At 42.3% G+C, this 19,706-nt stretch overlaps 1 protein-coding gene across 1 annotated transcript in view; it reads right to left on the reverse strand.

Moving 5' to 3' along the window:
* Nucleotides 1–19,273, reverse strand: part of LOC139411250 (adenylate kinase 8) — a 72,005-nt gene extending 52,732 nt beyond the window's left edge. The window contains exons 1-5 of the mRNA XM_071157291.1: nt 19,190–19,273; nt 18,588–18,672; nt 18,087–18,136; nt 4,899–5,009; nt 3,501–3,569 (exon numbers count right to left, since the gene is read on the reverse strand). Of these exons, the coding sequence (XP_071013392.1) occupies nt 3,501–3,569; nt 4,899–5,009; nt 18,087–18,136; nt 18,588–18,672; nt 19,190–19,273 (399 nt within the window). The remainder of the gene's footprint in view (nt 1–3,500; nt 3,570–4,898; nt 5,010–18,086; nt 18,137–18,587; nt 18,673–19,189) is intronic.
* Nucleotides 19,274–19,706: the final 433 nt, after the last annotated feature.

Consider the following 19,706-nt stretch of genomic DNA (forward strand, 5'->3'; position numbering starts at 1 on the left):
CTGATTGGGGTATGCTCTTACAGAATTCTGAGTTTAAAGTCTTTACGTTAACCTCTTGGTGTTAGGGGGCAGTATTTTCATTTTTGGAAAAAAAACATTCCCGTTTTAAACGGGATATTTTGTCAGGTAAAGATGCTAGAATATGCATATAATTAATAAGACAGCTTTGGATAGAAAACACTCTAACGTTTCCAAAACTGTAAAGATATTGTCTGTGAGTATAACAGAACTGATGTTGCAGGCGAAAGCCTGAGAAAAATCCAATCTGGAAGTGCCCCAGGTTTTGAAAGCGCTGCGTTCCAATGACTCCCTATTCAGCTGTGAACGTACCATCAACGAGCTTACGCTTTCTACGTATTCCCCAAGGTGTCTACAACATTGTGTCTACAGCATTGTGTCGTAGTTTTACGCATTTCTGTTGAAGAATAGCCGTAGGCTATTGCGTGGGTGGTCACATGGTGGCTCCGAGAGAGCTTCTCGCGTAAAATACAGAGATAACCAAAAACACCTTGAGGATGGATTCTAAACAACGTTTGCCATGTTTCTGTCGACATTATGGAGTGTTGTGGTGACCGCAATTTCCGGGCGATTTCTCAGCCAAACGTGAAGAACAAACGGAGCTATTTCGCCTACAAAAATAATATTTTGGGAAAAAATGAACTTTGGCTGTCTAGCTGGGAGTCTCGTGAGTGAAAACATCCGAAGTTCATCAAAGGTAAACTATTTAATTTGATTGCTTTTCTGATTTCCGTGACAAGGTTGCCTGCTGCTAGCAAGGCATAATGCTATGCTAGGCTATGACAAACTTACAAAAATGCTTGTCTAGCGTTGGCTGTAAAACATATTTTGAAAATCTGCGATGACAGGGTGATTAACAAAAGGCTAAGCTGTGTTCCAATATATTTCACTTGTGATTTTCATGAATAGGAATATTTTCTAGGAAGATTTAAGTCTGTTGCGTTATGCTAATTAGTGTCAGATGATGACAACGGTCCCGTTCACGGGATGGGGTGTCACTACAGGTTAAGAATTGACGGATCTACACAGGGTTGAATGCAGTCATTTTCACATTTGCAGGTTATGTACATCAAAACACCTTTTGGGTGAATTGAACCACTTCCGGTTGCTCCAGGAAGCTTAGAATCAACACAGGTAGACCTCATAGTGGCCTGATGGATTGTCATCGAAGACAGGTTCATAAGGCATTCATAACCCACATTGCCTTCTCCTCTAAATTCAACCTGAAGCCTATGTATTCCTATGGGGAGAGATGTCACTGTAAACTGTGAGATGAAAAAAACTGTTTTCACTGTAAAGGGTTAATGCCACACGGTCAAGGTTAGGCTTGCACAGATCGGGAGGACCTCAGGAACGTTCCTGAGGTCGAATTGTGCTTCTCACCCTAACGGTTATCCCACTGTCACCCAAAAGCACATGAAATTTAGGGCCAGGCTTCATTTTGGGCCTTCTTTTTTTTCCCACGGTCGCTGCGCTCAGACTGAGCGAGCTACGGTCAAGCAGAGCATCTCGTTGAACTCGGCACAGCCTATAGATTATGGTAATGCCATTGAGTGTCTTTAAGCACCGCACTTTGTCACTCCATCCTTGCTGTGTGTGTGTGTGTGAGAGAGAGCTTTTCTTTGACATCTGTTGGGAGAAATTACTGATTTACAGTTCATGAGGGTTGCCTAATCACACATATGAAGTTTTGAAAAGATCTGACCTTTTTAACCCTTCAAAACAGCCACTATGTCACCATTTTAAGGTACTTCCGGTTGACACAGGAAGCTGAAAGTGAACACATATCCTCCTTGGGGTAGGCTCTTATAGAATATTGAGTTTTAAGTCTTTATGTTAAGAACTGACTTATTTACAGAGGGTTAAATGAGTGTGTGTTATTTCAGAAAACCACAGAAATCTCGCAGAGCTCCGAAACACACTTAAAAAAGGTTTGTCTGAACACGCTGCAACTGGATCTGTATCTTTTTTGGGGGGGAAAAAACTTTTTTTTTTTTTTAACATCACCAATTGTACATTGTACGATTTCTCTTAAATTGTGATAGATAAATGACTGGTTCTTTTTTTCCTGACACCATAGGTTCATGTACTTTGACGTGAAGCGGTCAAATTAGCGCTCTATTTTAGTTTTTGACCTTTAATCCCAGGATAACGGCCATAACTCAAAAAGCGTTGAAGCCTCGACGCCATCTTGTTCGGGGCCAACTGCCCATTATGCCAAACCTATGCTCACCAAGTTTCGTCTTTGAAGTATTTTCCGTTTAAGAGAAAAGGCCACGTCGTGATTGGTGATGTTTTGTACATTTGCAATATGATTCCATTCGCCCTCTGGTGGGATTTACCGGGACAGCGGAAAAATGACCAAAATTTGAAAATTTTATAAAACGGAAACTGAATGTCCGAGAGACTTCGTTCGATGACTTCCCGGAAGATCTGGCCCCCGTGCACAGCCCGCTGCCGTCCGGGAATTTTACAAACGTTCGCGGACGTCTAGTATGGGACCGTACATTTGCAATATGGAGTTTCCCATCAACCATACGGCAAATGTCAAAATGTTCCCTTCATGTATGTAACTACCAAAATAAAGGAAACAAACATAAACCGACTGGCCAAAAACTTGTTGAATCAACGTTTTTTCACGTCATTTCAATCCCAAAAATCGGCAGTATGTGATGACATTGAATCAACGTGGAAAGCTAATTGGATTTGCAAAAAGTCATCAAAGTAAGGGCATTGCGTATTTTTTTTCACCTGGACTTTTAATCTAAATCCAATGATGTGAATTTTCTGGGTTGATTTCACATTGAATTCACTTTAGTTGACCACTTAACCAAACGTAAATCAAAACTAGACATTGAACTGACGTTTGTGCCCAATGTGAAGTGTCTTAATAGGGCATTGGGCCACCACAAACCGCCAGTACAGCTTCAATGCACCGTAGCATAAATTCTACAAGTATGTGGAACTCTATTGGAGGGATGCAACATCATTCTTCCATAAGAAATTCAATAATTTGGTGTTTTGTTGAAGGCGGTGGAAAACATGGTCTCACGCGCCGCTCCAGAATCTCCCATAAGTGCGCAACTGGGTTGAGATCTGGTGACTGAGACACACACACCCTTTAAACCCCTATGCTCCTTTGAGACCCCTATTTCAAAGTCAATGAGATCACTTCTTCTAGCCATGTTAGCCAAAATAAATGGGCAACAGGGCATTTTTATACATGACCCTGAGCATGATGGGATGTTAATTGCTTAATTAACTCAGGAACCACATCTGTGTGAAAACGCCTGCTTTCAATATACTTTGTATCCCTTATTTACTCAAGTGTTTCCATTATTTTGGCGGTTACATGCATATCTCCAATGTCAAACTATGGCCTACCTTTCCTTTCAATAAAGAGCTACAAATGTAATGTGTGTGTGTGTGTGTGTGCACATGCTTGCGTGGGTGCATGCCTTCGTGCGTATGTGCACGCTTACCCGTCGGACACAGTCTATTTTCGACAGCCGTTGCTGAATCAACTTAATCCAAAGGTCACCTGGGATGTCCTAAAAAAAACAAATTCAACAAAACCTTTTAATCTCTTGATTGTCATTCCAATACTCACTTCAAAAGGGACCCAAGTTGCCCTCTGCCTCAGAGTGAATCCAGGACACATCGCAAACGGCACAGGAACAACTACTGTATCTCTGATTGGTCTTCCTCTAGACAGATTTCTCTTATGCTAGATGTGCTGTGGCAACACCAATGGGCCTTTGTGGGGAGTGAATATTGGCTCTGATCTGAGCTAGCAGGGTGTGCTATGAGACACGGCAGGGATGGACTGTGACCAGAAATTGTCCTGGGCACTTCTAATAACACCGCTCCACTATTCTTCTTCAAGGCCCCCACACCAGCACATTTTTTTTCCACAGGGCTCCCATTGTGAAGCCAAAATATGACCATTATATGACAAAACTAACAATTTAGACAAATTAACATGGACCACCTCACCTAGCATTTTCCCAAAATGCCCTCAAGTCAGTTAGTTTCTGCCACACAGCATGCAGTGTCTGCACATACTCTTTGAAGTGTCATCGAGAGAGAAGCGCCAGCAGCCAAAATGGTGAGAATGCTTGCACAGCTTCAAGAGGAGAGTATATTTGAAATCTCCTGCTCGATAGATACAAGTCTTCAACCATCTCCCACTTCCATTAGCAGATCATGACTTCAGTACTACTCTAGTAAATAAATAAATAAATAAATAAATATATAAAAACAATTAAAAACAGTTTTACCTCTACGAAAGACATGGAGTATGTATCAAGCGTCTTCGATCATAATGAATAGTATTATATGGACAAGTATGGTCTGATCCTAGATCCTACCCTGAGGTGCTTTATGAATACGGGCCCTGATTCAGAGACACTTATTGCCTTTCATCTTTCTCTCCACCCTGGCTTTTAAATATTATCACCCAAATAGGCCTTTTAAGGGGCAGTTCATTGCCAAGGGAAGGACCTTGAAAGACTGGAGGGGGAAGGATAATTAAAATAATCATACCACGAGGACATACTTTTGCAGGCCCTGTGAATTCTTCCTCCTCGTTCTCTTATCTAACTTATTTTCTAATGTGCTGAGATATTTGCATCCACGTAAGTCGAACAATGTTGCCAGCTACTCTTTTTCTCACCTCTTCAGAAGCACAGGAAATATATCAAAAATACTTGTCATACTTCAATCCCATATTCCATACGAAGTAAGATCATGGGACAGTGTTATTTCTATCTAATAATTTTCTATTCCACTTTTTTTTTTTAAAGGAATGATAATTCAGAAATAAGGATACAGTGTCTCTCTAGTTCTTCACAGACACAATAAAACCACCTGAACTGTACCTGTTGCTTGGCTTTGTATTGTAGTGCCTTCTTTGTTAGGTCAGTGTCTTCCTTCAGAATGTTGCTGTCTGTAATATGGATCACTTGAGTGTGTTCACACAGCTTCCTGGCCTGTGGGGACAAAAAGAAATGGCTTCAAAATGAAAGGACAAATAGGCTATCAGTTCATAGAGGCTATTTATATAACTTTGCCACCCATGTTGAATTTACCACCTGTTGAGATAGCTGTGCTACTCTCTAGGAAAAACAGTGCAAATAGGTGTGGTTTGGTGGTTTTATGAATACACGCTGCTACTGTATGATACACTGAGTAGCATAAATATCCGGACAACCAAACCTGGTACAGATGCAGTCTTTTTTGTGTGCACATCACAGCACAGATTTTGACCCAGGCAAGTGCAGCATGATCTGCTGTGCAAAAATAAAATATGGAAACCTTGGTGAATACTGTACATAGAATGGCTTGCGAAAGTATTCACCCTCTTGGTATTTTTCCTATTTTGTTGCCTTGCAACCTGGAATTAAAATATATTTTTTTGGGGGGGTTGTATCATTTGATTTACATAACATGCCTACCACTTTGAAGATGCAAAATATTTTTTATTGTGAAACAAACAAGAAATAACACAAAAAAACAGAAAACTTGAGCGTGCCCCTTTTGCAGCAATTACAGCTACAAGTCTCTTGGGGTATGTCTAAAAAAACTTGGCACATATTGCCACTGGGATTTTTGCCCATTATTCAAGGCAAAACCAAAACACCAAAACTGCTTTGCAGCTCCTTCTTTGGTTTCTTTGTTGCCTCTCTGATTAATGCCCTCCTTGCCTGGTCTGTGAGATTTGGTGGGTGGCCTTCTTGGCAGGTTTGTTGTGGTGCCATATTCTTTCCATTTTTTAATAATGGATTTAATGGCGCTTTGTGGGATGTTAAAAGTTTCTGATATTTTTTTATAACCCAACCCTGATCTGTACTTCTCCACAACTTTGTCCCTGACCTGTTTGAAGAGCTCCTTGGTCTTCATGGTGCCGCTTGCTTGGTGGTGTCCCTTGCTTAGCGGTGTTGCAGACTCTGGGGCCTTTCGGAGCAGGTGTATATATATATACACTGAGATCATGTGACACTTAAATAAAGTCCACGTGTGTGCAATCTAACTAATTATGTGACTTCTGAAGGTTGCACCAGATCTTATTTAGGGGCTTCATAGCAAAGGGGGTGAGAAAATGAGAAATAAATAGTAATGCTTGCCCTGCAGCCTGAAGAAAGTGTTGTTCATCAGTTGAGGGATCCTGAAGTACTGATAGTGAAGGTGGTTATTTTTTTCATTTATTGCGCAGGTGATAAATTGTACAAGTCAAGCCCCCCCCCCCTCACACACACAGTTTTGCTTCCCCATAAACATAACAAATGGTATATGAATTACCCTGCAATATAGTGCTGCTCTATACAGCTAGCTTCGAAGATAGTTACGTTTTGGTAGCGGCGCATCCCCCACGCCACCTGTTGATCAACAAGATTGAGAAGAGCCAGGGCCTAGCACCAGCAGCACAAGAGTAACATCCCAACAAGCACCTGCACCTCAATTACCCCAGCCACTAGCACCTGATGACCTGTTGAATCTAACCAAAACTGAACTAGTGGAACCTGAATTTATTGTGGCTTGCACATTCTTGCAAAGTGAAATCGCAACCACAGCCAGCAACAACAAATGGACCCCACTCAGTGTTCTTCAAAGGTACTTTGTCTTTGCCTTTGTCAGGAATGCCGACTGTGCTGTTGGCAATGAAACATGATTAACATTTTTGGAGCATCTACAGCAAAGTGAAAATGTGTTCTCCACCCTGAATAACATATTCAGTGAACACAGACTCTGAACAGAGAGCATGTTACATCAATGAAAAGCTCAGATTGTCCAGCTGGCAATTGAGAGGGACCTGACAAGTACATTTAGCCAGGAAGGAGAATGGAATCAGAAACCTCTCATGAGGTTGCTAAATGGTAAGCTACAAACTTTATCTTTATTAGCATACTGGTTATTGTTCGGAATTTCAGATGACTGACGTGCCCAAAATGAACTGCATGTTACTTAGGATAGGATATGCATATACTTGCTAGCATAGAAAACACTTTGAAGTTTCTAAAACATTTAAAATAATTGCTGTGAGTATAACAGAACTGATATAGCAGGTGAAAAACTGAGGAAAATCGATCCAGATTTTTTTTGTTTTTTGGAGGTCACTGGCCATTTCAATGCTAGCCTATGGGAAATACAAATAAATAAGACCCAGATTGCAGTTCACATAGCTTCCACTAGATGTCAAGTCTTTAGAAAGGGTTCCAAGCTTGTTTTTTGAAAAATTAGCAAGTAGTTGTAGTTTTTCCAAGGTCTCTCTCATGAGAAAAGTAGTCTTGTTGGCGTGTGAATGAGGTGCGCACTCTTCGTTATTTATCTTCCCTATTGAAATACTATTCCCTGTTTTAACTCAGATAATCGCATGGTATGCTTCGCCGTAATGCCTTTTTGAAATCTGACAACGCGGCTGGATTAACAAGAAGTTAAGCTTTTAAATGATGTATGACACTTGTATTTTCATTAATGTTTAATATTAAAATTTTTGTATTTTGAATTTCGCGCTCTGTAATTTCACCGGATGTTGTCGTATGTGTCGCGCTAGCGGTTCTTGCGCCCAAACAGGTTATGGCCCTGGCCGCCATGCAAGAATGATTTATTCCTTGGTTTTTCCGCATGTAAGCCTACTAGTTGTTTGACAAAAAAAGATACGTAATGTATGTATAGTTTAGGCCTTTGCTTTTTACTTCAATGGATATTTTAGTTGTATCTGTGATTCTTAATGTCATTAGGCTACTTGCTTTTGCATGTCTAATTGCTATTGATAGATATACAGCTTGGCGTTGTTTGATGGTATAGGGACAATGACCAATGTAGCCCTTATGCACATTCAATGATCGAACGTTCTAAACACACTTCCTATCGGTTTGGCAATTTCCGGTCAGTCTAGTTGTTATCGACGATATAACGTTACTAAAACTATGTCGAAGTTTTTTACTAGGTGTCTTCCGGACTTGCCTCAAATTAATATTAATGATGTACATCAAATTGTTAAATCAGCCTCCGAGACTCCAGCTAGCAAGAATTTAGCTAGCTAATTTAACTATTAACTTTAGCTAGCTAGCTACTTTGTAAAATTATGTAACGTTGACAGAATCTACCTGAGAATGTGTGTATTTTCGTTAGCTTGGTTAAGTTATGCTTGCTAGCTAAAAATAATTGTTATTCATGTCTTCTACACAGTATCTAACAAAGAAACATTGACAGGAGATATCACCGTGAGGGCTGCCTGTCACAGGTCCATGAGGAAGAGTGAAAAGCTGCACAGCATGAGAGTAAGGAAAGGTTATAGATAGCTACTAGAGACCTTGTTAAACATCTCCTGTGAGACACTGTCATCATGGTCAACATGTGTTGGAGACAGTGTCAACGTTTAATCTTATCAGTATAGATATTAATGATGGGTCCCAATCCCAATTTAGAATTGCCAGGATATTCGGTAAAGATCTGTTGATGCAGTGTTTGGTAATTGTGTTACTGAGACCCAATGTATTCCTGTATAGTTAAATGAGCCCCTAGTTAAGACTAGACACTACTATGTTTATTGTTATTTATGGGCCGCATCATTCTTGTTCCTCACTTCAGTCTTTCATCACACTTATCTTCACAGATGGTGTTAAAGCACTCCGTACCAGTGATAGTGGTCCAAAGCCAATGCTCCTGTGTTGCAGGAAGTGCTCTGTGCAATCATCTGGTGGCCCTTTACCAGACAGCGCACTACTCTCAACTAAACATTCCTGCTGCACCACCAGTTCACAGCTGCACAGCCACAGAACAGCGTTGGCACAAGCCAAGAACACTTATGAGTCTATCAATATCCATAAGAAAATGCACCTGAAAAGTATTCAGCCTATGTAACAGTAAATCCTTAATTAGGGTGTGAAGCCAGGTCCGGTTGATGGGATAGAGTTCCGTAAATCTACTAACTCGTGTGCTGATGGAATAAGGTAAGTTGGAGGTTCCTAGAATGGAAACATTTTAGAAAACATTTTCTTGTGATTGTATCCAGATGATAAGCCTAAACAGTGGCGTCTTTACGATGTAATGACAAATGTTTGGGACAAAGACTGGGGGGAAATATCATCTATAAATCTGTATATTTTAATTCATTTTATTTGAACTTTCGGGTTTGTGCCGTTTCTGGAAAAGTTACATGAGTCATAGTAATCTCTCCAACCTGATGTTAAGGTTTTAAAATGTTTTGCAGAAGTTCTCTCTACAAAGCACTCAATGGATACATGCCTGACATGGACCTTCTCTGCGTCTCAGAAACGCATGCCAACTTTTCTCCACTTACTGCCCCTCTTGTGACAACAATGGAAATGTCAGCTGACGTGCCCCTGGTTGAGTCCCCCTTTGGGCCAGTGCAAGCCGGCAGTGTTCTGTCCTATCAGCTTCCACAGACAAAGACCCGTGAAATTGTGAAGATTGCCGATGCCCCTTCTCCACCAATACTTCCATTAGATGGCTACAGGCTTCAGGCTTCCCAGTGTGCTTACGTCCTTAGCCATCAGGAGCAGTTCCACCTCAAGGTATTAGAGACAACCTACGAGCTGTCAGACAAAGTCGAGGTTGCTACAAGGGAGCAGAGCAGCAGCCCGGAATGGCGTCAGCTCCGGAAAATGAGAATAACATCCTCTCGTTTGAGAGGTTTGCCATGTCCGGGGAGAGACCTCAGCTGACCACCTAGCTGAGCGGATGTTCAAGGGATCGGGTATGTAGACCATGAAGATGAAGAGGGGGCTAGCCATGGAGCCAGTGGCTGTACAGGAGTACTGCACACTGAAGAATGTTAACTTCTTTCCGTGTGGCTTCGTTGTGCACCCAGATGCTCCGTGGTTAGGATCCTCTCCAGATGGAATCATATTTGATCCCAGTGTAAGACCACACTTTGGACTCTTAGAGATCAAGTGCCCAAATGTACCAAGTTATGTTGACTGCCCTTACCTGAAGACACAGAATGGAGAGCAGAAGTTGAAGAGATCTCATGCTTACTACTGGCAGGTGCAAGGTCAAGTCCTTCTCACAGGTTGTAGCTGGTGTGACTGTCATATGTGCACAGGACATCCTAGTTGAAAGGATATATAAAGATCTACAGGTTTCAAAAATTATAAGAGAGAAGGTTGACCACTTATTTTTACCACTACTTGCAGAAGTGTCTATCTCGCACCTGAATGGATCCCCTGCATGGGTGCCAAGTTTAGTGGTTTTATGAAAAATAAGTATTGATGTTCTTGTGAAGAAATCTACAGTAGAATAGATTTGTTTAAAAAAAATGTATTTCAGCAAATGTTCAACAGTTAAGAATCAATTACACATCTCTAACATTGTATTCAATCTTGCATTCTGGCTGTTCTGTGTTTACTTGATTTCTTTCCCCCACCCCTGTTACTCATTGCCTAATTAAAGCTAATACAAGCTCCACACAAATTGATATTCACTACAACACAAATGATTGATACATGACGTAGATAAACAAATTATTATTTTGCTGCTAGCAAATAAACACATGTACATTAACACTGGCTTGGCCCATGCTCTGGACCGGATCAGAGACGGCACAGTCCATAGGCAGTGCACCTTGTTCTTCACCCCCCTCAGTCGGAGCAGGAGGTTTCAGTCTTCTTTCCCAAACACCAGGTCTCTTTTGAATTTGCCAGTTCCACGCGAAGACAGTAGGAACAACACCAATGTTTCCCTCAACAGTCACTTTCGACAAAATGTGTACTACACACCTTTGTGTGTTTGGTGACAGTAAAGTTGCCACAATGTACTGGCACTAACCACCTTTTTCTGAGCTCTACATCGACTGGGAAACGATGGAAGCTCACAATACCATTACATTTGGAAGAAACTGAACACAGAGGCACTGAACAATGTTCATTAGCACCTCTTTCGCGGGGCTGTAATTTAAACGTAGCCATTGCGAACTATTTCAGTCAGAAATGCATCGACGATAGCTAGTAAGCTAATGATAAAAATAGCAGAACTCGCTCCGGAAGTCATCAATCCGGTCGGAAGTAAATTAGACCGTTGGAGGCGGAATAATGCATAGAGCCTATTGGTTGTGCTCGGAGGTGAGCCCTGGCACAATGCTCCGGTTGTCCCGACTGTTCACTCCGATGGTGCTGAAATTGTCCTTTCATCATGCTGACTGGCAGTAACCTTCTGTCCATGGTCCTGAATCAATGGTTACGGTGTGTGCTGTTTTAATTAATGGATCTTTGGCTACCAGTCTTTGAGTGGCTTCTCTTAAACATTGCATGCTTCAACAACATTTGTTGTGTATATGGCTGCATTTCAGATAGGCCAAAATGTTTTTACATTTTGTATGTCGCAGTAGTACGACCAATACCACGTGTAGCCTACTAAAAGAAGTTGGCAAACGTTCATTCTGTTATCACTAATTTGCATTACACATTAGTTGTGTGATAGGCTACTGAAAAAGTAATGTAAATACTATGAAAACGCCTCCTCCCTGCCCTCAACACTGGAGCTCCCCGGGGGTGTGGGCTCAGTCCCCTCCTGTACTCCCTGTTCACCCACGACTGCATGGTCAGGAATGACTCCAACACCATCATTAAGTTTGCAGACGACACAACAGTGGTAGGCCTGATCACCGACAACGACGAGACAGCCTATAGGGAGGAAGTCAGAGACCTGGCCGGGTGGTGCCAGAATAACAACCTATCCCTCAACGTAACCAAGACTAAGGAGATGATTGTGGACGACAGGAAAAGGAGGACTGAGCACGCCCCCATGCTCATCGATGGGGCTTTAGTGGAGCAGGTTGAGAGCTTCAAGTTCCTAGGTGTTCACATCAACAACAAACTAGAATGGTCCAATAACACCAAGACAGTCGTGAAGAGGGCAAAGCATATCCAGGAAACTAGAAAGATTTGGCATGGGTCCTCAGATCCTCAAAAGGTTCTACCGGTGGTTGCATCACCGCCTGGTACGGCAATTGCTCAGCCTCTGACCGCAAGGCACTACAGAGGGTAGTGTGTACGGCCCAGTACATCACTGAGGCTAAGCTGCCTGCCATCCAGGACCTCTACACCAGGCGGTGTCAGAGGAAGGCCCAAAAAATGGTCAAAGACCCCAGCCACAGACCGGAGTGCCAAGTCTAGGATAAGAAGGCTTCTCAACAGTTTTTACCCCCAAGTCATAAGACTCCTGAACAGGTAATCAAATGGCTACCTGGACAATTTGCATTGTGTGCCCCCGCCCCCCCACCCCCTCTTTTTACGCTGCTGCTACTCTCTGTTCATCATATATGCATAGTCACTTTAACTATACATTCATGTACATACTACCTCAATTGGGCCGACCAACCAGTGCTCCCGCACATTGGCTAACCGGGCTATCTGCATTGTGTCCCACCCACCACCCCCTTTTTATGCTTCTGCTACTCTCTGTTCATCATATATGCATAGTCACTTTAACCATGTCTTTTTACTTATTTCTTTCTTTACCTACCTATTGTTCACCTAATAATTTTTATTTTTAAAATGTTTTTATTTGAACCTTTATTTAACTAAGCAAGTCAATTAAGAACAAATTCTTATTTACAATGACAGCCTACCAAGAGGCAGAAGGCCAAATGCGGGGACGGGGGCTGTGATTAAAAATACAAATGTAGGACAACACACACATCACGACAAGAGAGACACCACAACACTACATAAACAGAGCTAAGACAACACAGCATGGCAGCAACACATGACAACAACAGTAGCAACACAACAAGACAGCAGCACAAACATGGTGAAAACATTGTTAGGCACAGACAACAGCACAAATGATAAAAAGGTAGAGACAACAATACATCACACGAAGTTGTGTGTGTGTGTGTGTGTGTGAAACTCTTCCACACAGAAAATATGGCGCAACTGGAGAAGTGGCTGCTTGGTTGCGCTCATTGCGTAGTGTCACATATTTAACAGCAATATAGCCTATAATTCTAATTATTGAAGTTTAAGCTATGAAGCATGCAATAATATTTTAGCCATGGTGCTCATTCTGTGGAGCCGATCTGTGCGTGTTGGTAGGCGCAAAGTACGTGTAGGCCTACAGTAGCTATGTAAACTCAGCAAAAAACGAAATGTCCCTTTTTCAGGGCCCTGTCTTTCAAAGATAATTTGTAAAAATCCAAATAACTTCACAGATCTTCATTGTAAAGGGTTTAAACACTGCTTCCCATAATTGTTCAATGAACCATAAACAATTCATGAACATGCACCTGTGGAACGGTTGTTTAGATACAAACAGCTTACAGACGGTAGGCAATTAAGGTCACAGTCATGAAAACTTAGGACACTAAACGAGGCATTTCTACTGACTCTGAAAAACACCAAAAGAAAGATGCCCAGGGTCCCTGCTCATCTGCGTGAACGTGCCTTAGGCATGCTGCAAGGAGGCATGAGGACTGCAGATGCGGCCAGGGCAATAAATTGCAATGTCCGTACTGTGAGACGCCTAAAACAGCGCTACAGGGAGACAGGACGGACAGCTGATCGTCCTCGCAGTGGCACACCACGTGTAACACCTGCACAGGATCGGTACATCCGAACATCACACCTGCGGGACAGGTACAGGATGGCAACAACTGCCCGAGTTACACCAGGAACACACAAATCCTCCATCAGTGCTCACACTGTCCGCAATAGGCTGAGAGAGGCTGGACTGAGGGCTTGTAGGCCTGTTGTAAGGCAGGTCCTCACCAGACATCACCGGCAACAACGCCGCCTATGGGCACAAACCCACCGTCACTAGACCAGACAGGACTGGCAAAAAGTGCTCTTCACTGACGAGTGACGGTTTTGTCTCACCAGGGTTGAAGGTCGGATTCGCGTGTATTGTTGAAGGAATGAGCGTTACACTGAGGCCTGTGCTCTGGAATGGGATCGATTTGGAGGTGGAGGGTCCGTCATGGTCTGGGGCGGTGTGTCACAGCACTATCGGACTGAGCTTATTGTCATTGCAGGCAATCTCAACGCTGTGCGTTACAGGGAAGACATCCTCCTCCCTCATGTGGTACCCTTCCTGCAGGCTCATCCTGAAATGACCCACCAGCATGACAATGCCAACAGCCATACTGCTGGTTCTGTGTGATTTCCTGCAAGACAGGAATGTCAGTGTTCTGCCATGGCCAGCGAAGAGCCTGGATCTCACGTCTGGGACCTGTTGGATCGGAGGGTGAGGGCTAGGGCCATTCCCCCCAGAAATGTACAGGAACTTGCAGGTGCCTGAGTGGAAGAGTGGGGGAATATCTCACAGCAAGAACTGGCAAATCTGGTGCAGTCCATGAGGAGGAGATGCACTGCAGTACTTAATGCAGCTGGTGCATTACTGACTGTTAATTTTGACCCCCGCTCCCCCCTTTTCAGGGACACATTATTCCATTTCTGTTAGTCACATGTCTGTGGAACTTGTTCAGTTTGTCTCAGTTGTTGAATTTTATGTTCATACAAATATTTACACATGTTAAGCTTGCTGAAAATAAACGCAGTTGACAGTGAGAGAAGTTTTTTTTTTTGCTGAGTTTGTCATAGTGGGCGCATGCATATCTTTCTTGTGTTCTATAAAACGATGGTTGTTGATGTGTACAGCTACATTTCAGATACATTTTTGTATATTTGAACAGTAGTAGGACCAATCTACCTTGTTTTATTAGGGCTCTAAAGCAATACTACCCCCATGGATTTAAATGCTCCCTCAGGCATGTCATCCTGGATCTGGGCCTGGTGAAACTAACAAGAAATCGGAGAAACTTTACATAATTGTGAATGCAGCAAAAAGGTTTTTGGATCTCCAGGACTTTACAGCTGATACAACATTTTTTGTTGTTGTTACATTTCCCCAGGTTTCACCCCACACAGTAGGTGGCGGCATGCACCTATAATGTATGTTTGCGGACCACTATAATACCATAGAAGAAGAAGGCTGTCATTGTTTTTTTGGGTGTTCGATCATAACGTTCGGTTTCGAAAGTGTTGCGTTTGTTGGTGAAGCTGCACAGCTGTACTGAGACGGAGGTAGGCATGGCAAGTAGCTCAGATGGGAGTAAGTCTGAGATGGATGAAGGCAGTAGTATTAGGGAGGAGTCTACCTACACGACTGTACGGGAGAAAAATAGGAAAAGGTTCAGAAAAGGGGATGAAGGTTGATTTACCACAGATGGGGACATAAATAGAAGGGGGAAATCTAGAAGAGCAAACAGGCAGGAGATGAGGTACAGAAGAACAAAGTAATGATTGTCTTTTCTGAGCCAACCATCAAAATGTTACAACCGATTACATTGTCAAAAGCCATCAAATCAGACATAGGACATGTAAAAGATGCTAGGTGTGTAGGGAAAGGAAAAGTATTGATATTTGCAGTTAATATAACTCAGAGGGACAAGATATTGAAAATGGCGGCTCTAAATGGAGGTAGGGTGAAATGCCATATCGCTGGCAGAAAGGCGAAAGTGAGAGGGGTGATTGCGGGAGCACTGATGGAGGTGTCAATAGACGAGTTTAAGAGGGAGGTGATCGGGGTGAAAAGTGGTTGAGACGAGGCGAATGAACAGTAAGAAAAGGGAGGATGGTGTAGAAAGCACTATGGTGCTGCTAGAGGTTGAAGGGAATCTGTTGCCGTTTGTAAAACCAGGTAAAAATCCCACTAGGGAGGGCAGTTAAAGGCTTATCGAGCTGACATCCAATGTGTGTAAGTTGATGGAAAAGATGATAGTGAGTAGGATGATATATTTCTTGGAAGTTAGGGGATTTGTGAGCATTGCACAGAGTGGGTTCAGGAGACGGAGGTCTGCCATGGATGCCCTGGTTACAGTTAGTACAGAGATAGCAAAGGCCCTGACAATAAAATAGGTGATTAGTGTTGTGCATTCTGACATTGAGAAACCTTACAATTCCATGTGGAGGGAAGGGTTGTTGATCAAGTTGAGTGCATTGGTCTGTATAACTGGATCGTGGACTTCCTTTTCAATCGAGTCATACGGGTGAGGGTGAGATCCGAATGATCAATCCGGTTTAAAGTGGACAGTGGTACTCCTCAGGAAAGTATGGTTAGTCTGGTGTTGTTCACCCTGATGATCGATGACATATTTAAGGAGGTGGGATAGGGAGTGGGTATGGCCTTGTATGCTGATGATGGGCTGTATGGAAGAGAAGTGCGAATGTGAAATATGTGATGAGGAAGATGCAAGAAGCTGTGGGAGTGTGCAAGATGGGGGTTTAGGATGTCTATGGCCAAGTCCTGCTTTATGGTGTTTTCATAAAGGAAGGTTAAAGATGTTAGGGATACAAATATACAATCAGGATATAGATAGGGTGACTGAGTTTAAAACCTCTTCGGGTATGGCGTCCCGTCAGCGGGACAGCTGTAAATCATGCAGAGCCTTGAGTCACGATCACAGATTTTAGAGAAACAACAAATGTCGGTACATATAAGTAAGTGTCTTATATCGGCTGAAAGCTTAAATTCTTGTTAATTTAACTGCACGGTCCAATTTACAGTAGAAATACAACCAATTCTGTTGCATTTCAAAGATGGTGGTAGAAAAAAAACGGTTGTTTATTTTCTTTGCATTTTATTCTACCAGATCTATTGTGTTATATTCTCCTACAATCAATTCACATTTCCACAAACTTCAGTGTTTCCTTTCAAATGGTACCAAGAATATGCATATCCTTGCTTTAGGGCCTGAGCTACAGGCAGTTAGATTTGGGTGTAATTTTAGGTGAAAATTGAAGGGTGGGGGGTGGGGCCTGGGGTGTTTATCCCAGATTTCAATGTTTGAGTATGTAAGAGGTTAACTGATTATGTGTCAGTGTATGCGGCAGAGCTGATGGCCATGATTATAGGTTTGAGATGGTTGGAGGTGAAACCACTGCGATATGCTCTGATTGGGCTGCAGTGTTGATTGGGCTGCAGTCCCTCACTAACTTTAAACATCAGCTATCTGAGCAGCTAACCGATCGCTGCAGCTGTACATAGCCCATCTGTAAATAGCCCATCCAATAATCTACCTACCTCATCCCCATATTGTTTTTATTTACTTTTCTGCTCTTTTGCACACCAGTATTTTTACTTGCACATCATCATCTGCACATGTATCACTCCAGTGTTAATTTGCTAAATTGCAATTACTTGCTACTATGGCCTATTTATTGCCTTACCTCCTCACGCCATTTGCACACAGACATAGACATTATTTTTTTCTATTGTTATTGACTGTACGCTTGTTTATTCCATGTGTAACTCTGTGTTGTTTGTGTCGCACTGCTTTGCTTTATCTTGGCCAGGACGAAGTTGGAAATGAGAACTTGTTCTCAACTAGCCTACCTGGTTAAATAAAGATGAGAAAAAAAAGAAAAGAAAAGTGTGAAGGCGGGCAGGTTGGAGAGGGGAGACTTGTTTGTGGAAATGATGGTGCTGTTAATGGGATTGGAGAGGATGGGAGTGGTGGTAAGCTTTTGTTGGGTTCCTGCCCATGTGGGTGTGGAGGGTAATGAGAAGGCTGATGTGGTGGCTAAGAGTGCTGTGAGGAGAGAGGGGGTAGATATTCAGGTCACACTGGCCCACAGGGAAGTCAAGTCCTTGATCCAGGCAAAAGGGCTCGATCTTTGGCAAAGGGAGTGGGATACTCGTAGTAAGGGGAGGCAATTTTATTGCATGCATCGATCAGTAAAAGAAGAAGTGGTGAGTATGGGATGTAGGACACGAAGTTGTATGGAGTAGACTACGGTTTGGGCACACAGGTTTGAATGCCAAGTTGTGGATGATAGGGAGACATGAAACAGGTCTATGTGATGAGTGTTTAGTGGAGGAAATGGTGGAGCATGTGTTGATATTTTGTTAACTGTATGACGTACACAACCACATTCAAAAGTTTGGGGTCACTTAGAAATGTCCTTGTTATTGAACAATTTACTTATGTTACAAATCCCCAAAATATTTTATCCCAACCAAATCAATCCCATCCATTTTCATGACATCTCAATTCATCCTAATACTGTAGGCTTTAAAATCAGTTTTGAGAACAAACATCTACTCACAACAGTTCTTTTCCCTGATGCAGGTGGACCTAACAACATCACTCTGGGTACTGCAAACATAAACAAACATGTATTACGACCACAATTTAGTTTCAGGAAATAATATTCAACGAAAATACATGATATTGACATGTGGGATGTGAACGCCAGGCGCCTCATAGGCAGCGTTTACACAGGTATCCGAATTCTGATATTTTTTTCCCATTAATTGGAATTTTGAACAATTGGATCAGCTCTGAAAAAGATCTGATGTGATTGGTCAATTGACCAATTATTGGGAAAAATGTCAGAATTGGGCTGCCAATGTAAACAAAGCTAGTGGCTCAAACTTCTCATATAGTGTCACCTAGTGGTAGAATAACAACACTACATGAAATCAGTTGTATGCACATCACAGGTGTATTCATCCCGGAAATCGTTTACGAACCAAACGGGTAGGGTCCAACCTGAATTTGTTACCATCATGAAATACCTACTGTATGTGGACCAGAGAGCACTTACCCTGAACACTGCCCCTTTTGAGAAGAACAATTAGATACTGGATGGGATCCTCTGGCTTATCAACCATAAGATTTGTCACCAATGTCTAAAAAAAACAAAATCACTTTCTACCATTAGAGCATGTTTTATTTGTATTTTTCTTAAAATGTAAACAAGGGATGAAAGTAGTAGTCTTCATCACCAGCTCTGATGAAAAAGAGTAAGATGACAGATCAGTCAGGATGAAGGGAGTAGAAGCAAAAGAAGAGCAGAGGTAGCCTGGGATCTGACTAGAGGGAGTACAGCTACAACCGGAAGTTACTTTTTCATAGCAGGTTAGGAGAATTTACACAGCAGGTTAGGATAATTCATGTGGCAGGTTATGAGACTAGGGTTAAGGTTAGGAAAAGGTTAGGGTTAGCTGAAATGCTCACCTAACCTGCTACAAAGAGTCACTTCCGGTTGTAGCTGTACTCCCTCTTGTCAGGTTACAGATCTGTTTTGGCATGACAGGGCGTTGACATGATAGCACAAACAGATCTGAGACCAGACTCGTGAGGTGGTGGGTAACTAGTGGGAACCTTTGCAATGTTATTGTCAAATGAAATAGAAAATATGTTTACCTGGACTAAATCAAATATTTCATGCTTCTCTGCATAAATAGCCATTTCAGGTGGAATTCTTAGGGGTTTTGCCGTTTCATCCATTGCAATAAGGTGATTTGCAGTCTGTTTGATGGGGAAAAGGTGGGATATTGTGTAACAAGTAACATAAAATGAATACGAAACAACTTTGCCATGCAATTGCACAATGAAATGTTTTAATGTCTGGATGTCAAATAGTTATTCCATTGAATGTGAGCGCTGTAATTTGGTTTTGTTGCTAATTTAGCTGTTTTTTCAGGGACCCCCTGAAAGCCCTCTGAGACCCCGTTGGTCCTACTTCTAGGCCCTCTGGCTGAGAGATTGACTGACCAAGCTAGTCGAAGTAAACAAGCTAACGTTACGTGTTTTTTGCTCTTTGCTAACCAAAATGCTAACTAACTAGCAAATTCTGACTCAGTAAATATGGCGTTTCGACAAAACTCATTAACTTGTACAATTATTGTACAATATCTAATGAAATGTGGCTAAGTAGATA

Source organism: Oncorhynchus clarkii, chromosome 6 (genome assembly GCF_045791955.1).
Source record: "Oncorhynchus clarkii lewisi isolate Uvic-CL-2024 chromosome 6, UVic_Ocla_1.0, whole genome shotgun sequence".
In the NCBI taxonomy this organism is placed as follows: Eukaryota; Metazoa; Chordata; class Actinopteri; order Salmoniformes; family Salmonidae; genus Oncorhynchus; species Oncorhynchus clarkii.